We start from the raw sequence: 7948 nt of genomic DNA on the forward strand, positions 1-7948 counted from the left end.
TAAAAAAAAAACTGATACTGGATTTAGTTAATTGGAAAACTTGTAATATATTTGGAACAACGTAGATGTGTGAATCTACTTTTTCAACAATGAATTTTATTTATTTATTTTTAAAAGATTTTATTTATTTATTTGACAGAGAGAGAGACAGCGAGAGAGGGAACACAAGCAGGGGGAGTGGGAGAGGGAGAAGCAGGCTTCCTGCCGAGCAGGGAGCCTGATGCGGGGCTCGATCCCAGCACCCTGGGATCACGACCTGAACCGAAGGCAGACACTTAACGACTGAGCCACCCAGGCGCCCCTCAATAATGAATTTTATGAAACCTAAGAACAGCTCCGATCTTTCTGGGGAAAATTTTGTGATTGAACTGAGATGTGCTATAAGTGTAAGCTATACACTGGATTTCAAACACGTAATATGAAAAAATAATGTAAAATATTTCATTATTAATTTTCATATTGATAACATGCTGAAATGATAATCGTTTGGGTACCCTGGGTTAAATAAAATATAGTATCAAAATGTAATTGTATCTGGGTCTTTTGCTTTTTAAATGTAATACTAGAACATTTGAAATTACGTGGGTGACTCACATTCTGTTGCTATTGGGCAGTGTTGCTCTAGAGACTCTGGGACTCGGGCAGCTGCATCTTCTGCTCTAGGGCACATCATCTGTCCCCCACTGCCTCTGGGGGCTCCCCAGAGATTTGTCTGCACAGCAATGCTGCTTCTGCCCTCTCCTGCATCGCAGAGTGGGCAACTAGAGTAAGAACCTCTAGTACTAGACCTCCAAGTCTCAACCTAGTAAGCTGCGGGTAGAAGATCTCGGAGAAGAAAGGGCTGTGCCAGCGAAACCTTTCCAGTGCCTTATAAACTGGAGAGGGGAGGTTACCAGGATGTAAGAGAATTGTGTGTGTGTGTGGGGGGGGGTTGGGGGTGGAAGTGCAGGGATACCGTTTTCTCAAGATTGTTGGGTTTTCCAGCCTCACTCTCCACCTGCTGGGTTCTCGCCTCTGGTCCACTCCCATATCCTCACTTGGCCCCACTGAAGAGCTTGCCTGCTGGTCAAGTCTGGCTGCCTCCTGGAGGGCACCTGCTCCTCTCCCCTATTGGGGACAGTTTGAGCGGGGAATCTTCTAATGAGTGGAGTCTCCTCAAAGCAAGGACATGAGCAGCAGGAATCGCTAGGAAGCTCATGATGCTTGCGTACTGAGGGATGGTTGGGGGCTCTTGAGGGCAGAGGGGAGCTAAGGACACTGAGCAGATGCTGCTGCAGAGAGGCTCCCCAGGACCGCATGACTCCCCACTTCTCAGTCCCTCCTCCCTGCCCCTCCTCTCCCTTCCCTCCTCCCCTTTGGATGATGCTGAGGCTGCTGCCTCTCAAATCTCTCCTTTTCTCTGGCCCTGCCTTGCCTTCTATTTGAAGCACACTCAGAGGCAGTCAGCATCTCCTCCCACCCCGCCTCTTTACCTGGGGTCTCTGTTCGGCAGTGACCTCTATCCAGAGACAGCTTCCTACTGGGCTGCACCAAACAGGGAACAAGGGGCACCAGCAGAAATGGAGTGGAAATTAACTAGGCAGCCAGATCTTGCTGCTGCCTCTTCCCTCCCACTTTTCACTACAGTGTGTGGGGCCCCATCCTGCCTGTTTCCTCCAAGCCTGGTTCTGCCGGGTTCTGGGACTCTCCTAGGAAACTGCAGATTCTTGCTTTCGTTAGGCATTTTCTAGGAGTTCCCTTCATACTCTTCCTCCAGAGCACTAGAGATCTGTGACTGGGAGATCATAATTAGGAGATCCCAACAAGAATGAGAAAGGGAAGGAGCTGGGTGTCCTAGGCTGGGATTCCTGCAGTGGGTCCTCTTGGAAGGTGAAGGACCTCTCCTTCTCCAGCTGCAGAGATACAGAGGACAGGGAAGGGCTGAAACTGAAACAGACTGGGAGTCTCTTCAGAACATCTCTGGGCCTCCTTCTGTGTCAAACCTGTATGTCAGGCAAGCCCATTGGGATACATGCTCAGTGGGCAGGCAGAAAGGATAGGGAGGGAGAGATTTGCTAACAATGAAGGGGGGGAGAAAGAGTGAAATAAACAAAACTCCTGATATCACACTTCATTTAGGCTGCTACTATCATGGCCATTTGGCAGCAAGTTTAATGATGTGACAGATGGGGCACGTATTGGAGGCTCATGCAGACACAGCACCAATGTGTAGTCTATCCCTCCTCCCCTATTGCACACTCATATCTTCTTAGCCTGAGGTCCTTGGCCCTAGTTCCTTGTGCCTGGGAGGGGACAGAGCAGAAAAAAGAGGGAGACTGCCTGGTTGAGGAGCAGAAACTCTGAGAAGCAAGCGGCACTTCCCAGCCTCACCTCTGCAATAATTTTTTTTTTTTAAGATTTTATTTATTTATTTGACAGAGAGACACAGCAAGAGAAGAAACACAAGCAGGGGGAGTGGGAGAGGGAGAAGCAGACTTCCTGCTGAGCAGGGAGCCCGATGCGGGGCTCGATCCCAGGACCCTGGGACCATGACCTGAGCCGAAGGCAGACGCTTAACGACTGAGCCACCCAGGCGCCCCACCTCTGCAATAATCTTATAACTGTGGTTGGCAGTCAGTAGTGATTGTTAAAGGGTGTAAGTGTGTGCGAACAAACAGACTGGAGCCTTGGGGCTGTTTCCTGCTTTGTGTCAGGGGGATGGGTGGGTAGGGCTGGGCTGACTATGGATTTACATCTCCTGCCCCCTGGGACCCTCAAACTGCAAAAGCAGGGGGAGGCAGACCATCGGGAGGTGTCATTAGCTGCTGGCACGATGCGGGCAGGTGTGGGACTAGGTTCTGGTGCAAGCAGCCTTGGTTTTCTTTTTTCTCTTTTGGTATCTGAAGCTGGCTTGGCTGGAATTCCAATGTGGAAGGAAAGGTCAGAAGAGCTTGGCAGTGACCCGGTTACCCCCAGAGTTCTTATCCCCAGAGGGCCGAGGTGCCACAAAGTCAAAGGTCATGTGATGTTTGACCCGGCCTTTGCCCTTGCTCCAGAGGGCAATGAGGCCAAAGCAGAGGGTCACTGAGGTGAGGAAGGGGAGGAAGCCAACTGCCAGCACCATAGCAACACCTCTGCTGTCCAGGATGAAGGGCCCTGGGATCCCTGGCCTGGTGATATTGGGGTCAGAGAGAGTGCCATTTGGTGGTTCAACTTGGATTACTTCTAGCCAGGTCCTCAGGGAGTCATTCCCAGCAACATTGCTGACCACGCAGACATAGGCCCCTCTGTCCTGTAGCTGCACTGAGCGGATCTCCAGCGTCCCATCCTCTAGGACCCTCACTCGCCCAGCCCTTCCCAGCCAAGCCCCCTGAGGTCTCATCCAGGAGACAGTCGGGGCTGGGTCCCCGTCTCCAGAGCAGGAGAAAACAGCATGCCCCCCCTGCTCTGCAATGACCCACCGCGGCCCGGACTTCCGGATCAGGGCCGGCTGGCAAGTGAAATGCCCGGGAGGTAGGATGTCTGAAAACTCCCTCAGGCTCTTGCCCTGCACGGGCCGTGGGCCGGCACAGGCCGGGGGCGAGGAGCCGAAGTCCAGGCGGCCGCGGCGCCGGAACAGCCAGAGGAGGCGGCAGTCACAGGTCAGGGGGTTGCCAGACAGCCTCAGGGTGACGAGTTTGTCCGGAGAAGGGAAGGCCGTTTCCTCTAGAGTCTGAAGGGCATTGTCTGCCACGTCTAGGAGGTGGAAAGCAGTCAGGCCGTGGAAGGCGTGGGCGGCAATGGAGGTGAGGCCCGCGCCCGACAGTCGCAGCTCCTGGAGCCGCACCAGAGGACTGAGCCTCCGGGCTGGGATGGCCGAGATGGGGTTCTGAGACAGATCCAGGACCCTGAGGAAGCTCAGGTGGTGGAGCGCCTGGAAGGGCACTGAGCTCAGATTGCAGCGGGTGATGGCCAGGCTGCTGAGATTGAGCCCAACCAGGCTCCCAGGCTCCAGAGCCTCCAGTGATGGCCAGTGGTGGATCTCCAGCTCCTTTAGCTGCCCCAGCCCCCGGAGTGCCCCGGCTGGCAGCCTCCCGATATCCAGTTCTCGAAGCCTTAGGGCCACCAGTGCCGGGAGGCGGGCCAGGGCCAGGCCAGGCACTGTGCTGAGGTTGCAGCGTTCCAGCGTGAAGGTGCTCAGCTTGGCCAGCCCTGCAAAGGCCCCTGGAGCCACAAACACCAGGTGGTTGTCCCCCACCTCCAGCTGCTGGAGGCTGCCCAGCTCCCCAAATGCTCCGTCAAGGAACAGGACAATCTGGTTGAGGCGGAGGTCCAGCAGCCTGAGGGCAGATAGGCCCGAGAAGACCCCAGGCCCCATGATCCGCAGCCGATTGCCCTGCAGCCTCAGGGTAAGTAGGCTTTGGAGGCCGTGGAAGGCTCCAGGCTCCAGGGTGGACAGCTGGTTGTAGCTGAGGTCCAGCTCCTGGAGCAGGCCCAGGCGGGAGAGCATGCCCTGCTGAAGCCCCCACAGGCGATTCCCACTCAGGTCCAGGAGCTCAGTGTCCAGTGGGAGTCCCCCAGGCACAGCCTCCAGTCGCCGATGGGCACAGAGCACTGCCCGTGGCTGGGAGGTGCAGTCACAGACAGCAGGGCACCCGCCACAGCTCCCTCCGGGCAGGAGGAGCAGGAACAGGAGAGGGGGCCATGGGGGCCAGGCTCGCTTTGGAGCTGTGGCCATAGCCATTCCCTCTTCAATCCTGGAATAGATGATGATATGGTCCTTTTTGGAAAGTGACTTCAGATGATGGTGACCCTGGACTTCCCTGGGCCTCCTTAGAGGAGAGAGAGATTGAGCTATCTCTCTCGGCATTGCCAGCGAGGACGGTGCAGACCTGGGAGCAACTCTGGTGGACCACCTCCTTGGGGGCCCCCTGGGCCACCTCTTTGGGGAATCTCGACTTTCCTCCTGTCTCCAGCCCTGGTAATAGGCCAAGTGCTTACTGGCTCATGGAACCCTAGTTAAGTCTGACTTCAGTGGGCAAAGTTTTCTGTGGATGGGACAGGAAGCAAGGAAGTAACTTTGAGTGTTCCTGTATCTGTGAGATCCAGGAATACCTCCGGTCCCTTCTCCCTGATACTTGTTCTCCCCAAGCTCTGCCCTCCCCCTCTCTGCCAACCCTTGTTCTCCCATGTTATCTGCCCATAGCTTTGTCTAAAGCTCAGGGGGAATCACATCCTTGGAGTCTGATTGGAGCGAGGTCCTCACCTTGACTGAGTCCTCCAAGGGAAACATGCTCAGCTCTGCTCCCTGTACTTACTGCCCCTCTGCCTTTCTCCAGCCTGGCTCAGGGCCTGGGGCCCTGAAGTAGCAAGATCCAATCTCCCCGAAATGCCTGTGTGGACAACAGCCAAGCTGCACCTCAGGCACGGCGCAGATGCAGGGGGCACTTGAATCCCTCATAAGAACCCTAGGGGCGACCCCTATAGATGACACTGGGGTGTGTGAGGGACCCAAGGGATGCCCAAGTTTTGAGTTTTGTTGCTTGGTCCTTAGTCTCAGGCTTCTCTTCTATTCCTCCTTGATGGTGTTTTGATTTAGTCCAATGTGTGAATCTGAGGGAGCTCTCTTGGTCCCTTTGGGCTCAGCTGTCTGAGTGATACACAAGAGACAGACTGTGCGCCGGGGAGGCAGAGACAAGTGCGAGACACCACCTGGCCCGGTGCTGTGGGTGGGGAGCGTGCGAGCCCTAGGCTGGCACAGCGCTCTCTGGGGGAGGCCGTGTGCATAGCCTGTAGACTGCAAGTGGGTTTCTGGGAACCCAGGGCCTGGGCAGAATCAGGATGATGGAGAGTAGAAAGGCCATTGGGGACTGATTGAGGTGCTAGAGGAGAAGGGGCCTGGGAGTTGGTGAACTCACCCTCAACTCACTCTGTTCAGTGTCAACAGGGCATTGAACAAGGGAGGGGAGGTATTGGAATTGGCAAGGGAGGGCTAAAGAGATGAGATGAGAGACAAGTGGTGCTCCCTGGGAGGCAGGCTGCCTGGGTTTCTTTCTAGCTGCAGATCCAGATGGCCTTCGGGGTTTCAGGCTGTCTGGGCCCTGAAGGGTCAGCTTTCTCCCACACGCCTGATTTTCTCCCATGCGGTACTTAGGAGAGGCAGTTTAAGAGATGGTATGACTTCTTCCCATTCAGGGGGATCACATCCCTGGATCCTGACTGGAATGAGGCTCTGCAGCCCTCCTTTAGACAGACAGGCTCTTCTGGCGGTTCTCCGGCTGTGGTAGTGGGAAACTGAAGATCAGAGAGGCAGAGGGATGCAGGACACCGTCCCCAGGCTTGGGGTTAGACAGAATGGCACGGGGCAGGCCAAGGCTGCTGACCAGGCTCCTCTTGTCCCCAGCCCAACCTAGCAGGTCTCTCTGGCATGTTGAGAGTTCTCCCGGGACAGACGTGTCCCAGTCTCCCTCATTCTCCCTGTGCCTGTTCTGGGAAGTCCACCTGACAGCTAGCTCTTGATCACTACCGCTGCAGTTCCTGCTCAACCTTTTTGCTCCGCATTCAGCAAAAGTGCAGTGAAGCATGTAACCCAGCTTCCCTTCCTCCCATTCCCGTGAGTTTCCTCTTAGTCCCCAAAGCCTGCTGGGTCAGGGGCTGGGGGATCTGGGGACAACCCCATTTCTTTATTTATAAGGTGGCTAATTTAATCACAAACTTCCCTTGCCAGTCTCCATGGCTACAGGACTGGCTTCCAGCCACTTTTGCAGGAAGAAATGGGTGTCAGAACCACTTCTTTCTTTAAATGGGGTGGGGTCTGGGTCATCTCTTCAAGGAACAGGAAGCTTTCTTCTTCTTGTGTCTATGTGGTAGTCCAGAGACACATCTGAACCTGGATATCCCTTTTTAAGCAGACCCGATGGAGGCATGGGGACCTGCATGGGGAGAGGGCTGTGGCAGATTTCTGGAATTTCCACACTGAAATGTGGAAAAACCCTTCCCAGAGGTAGAGGAAGCACTGGGGAGATGGTAGAGGTCTCCTTAGAGTCCTTCCCCACAGGGGCTCTGGGACATTTTAGTTTTCCCATGCAAGTCCGGTGGGGCCAGGATCACTGGTTGGCTGGGGGCGGCAGGGGCAGGGGCAGCTGGCGGGGAGGGACAAGAGGGGCACAGACCCTCTAGCCTGACAGGCCCGCCAGTCTGGCCTTGTCTCTGAGAATGTTACAGAGAAGGGCAGCTGCAGCCTCGGGACAGGAGGTGGGGTCGCTTACCGGAGAAGCTGGAGGGCGGCATCAGGTTGGACACTGCATCCGTCCAGGGCTGGGGACCGTCCCGCTGAGGCTGCACCCCGGGGCGGGTGGGGGGTGCTGTACCTCCCGGCGTGCCTCACTCCCCGCCGCCCCCGCCCACTGTGGCCGCTCTGGCTGCTGTGGCCGCTGCTGCCAAGACCGAGGTAGAGAAAAGAGCCAGAAAGCATTTCTCCTTTTTTTTTTTCCTCTCTCTCTTTTTAAACCAGGCGAGAATGAGTCTGCAGCAACCCTGTTGGTGCAAAATAAATAAATAAAGCCACCAGGGAGGGCTGCAGCAAGCACCTCACAGGATGGCGGGGGGAGGGAGCGCAGAGGGAGACTCGGGGGTGCAGGAGGGCTCAGGAGGGAGAGGCGGCCAGCAGCCCGAAAGGGTCTCTCGTGGACATCCTGACTCCCCTCTGGGGAGCTCTGGGGCCAAGCACCTTCCTCAGGGGTGTCAGTCTCCCAGATGCAGGGTGATTCTGTGCAGCCTCTCAATCTAAATGTCCCCCATGGGTATCGTTTTGTGGGGAAAGTTCTCAGTCCAGAACATCTGCTGGGGAGCTTAGTTCGAGACTCCTTTGGTGGGGGTTCCTGAGGAGCACCTCCCAAGCCTCCCTGGGGGGCTGCTCAGAGTGGGGGCTGCAATCCTTATGATGTTCATGGGTTGCTGGCCTAGAAACCTGGGTCTCCACACAGGAATG

General features: G+C 55.6%; 1 protein-coding gene and 1 long non-coding RNA gene across 2 annotated transcripts in view; one reads left to right on the plus strand and one right to left on the minus strand.

Annotated features, from left to right (window-relative positions):
• Positions 1–528, plus strand: part of LOC145720890 (uncharacterized) — a 6755-nt gene extending 6227 nt beyond the window's left edge. Inside the window, exon 3 of the long non-coding RNA XR_014144154.1 lies at positions 140–528. This is a non-coding gene — a long non-coding RNA (uncharacterized LOC145720890). The remainder of the gene's footprint in view (positions 1–139) is intronic.
• A 104-nt stretch (positions 529–632) lies between these two features.
• LINGO4 (leucine rich repeat and Ig domain containing 4) lies at positions 633–7909 on the minus strand. The gene is made up of 2 exons (XM_006728382.3): positions 7227–7909; positions 633–4715 (listed from the first exon to the last, which is right to left on the minus strand). The coding sequence occupies exons 1-2, from the start codon at positions 7430–7432 to the stop codon at positions 2921–2923; spliced, it is 2001 nt and encodes a 666-aa protein (XP_006728445.3). The 5' UTR covers positions 7433–7909; the 3' UTR covers positions 633–2920.
• Between the last annotated feature and the right edge of the window lie 39 nt (positions 7910–7948).

The sequence above is a fragment of the Leptonychotes weddellii genome, chromosome 4 (genome assembly GCF_054177405.1).
Source record: "Leptonychotes weddellii isolate Sample4059 chromosome 4, ASM5417740v2, whole genome shotgun sequence".
NCBI lineage: Eukaryota > Metazoa > Chordata > Mammalia > Carnivora > Phocidae > Leptonychotes > Leptonychotes weddellii.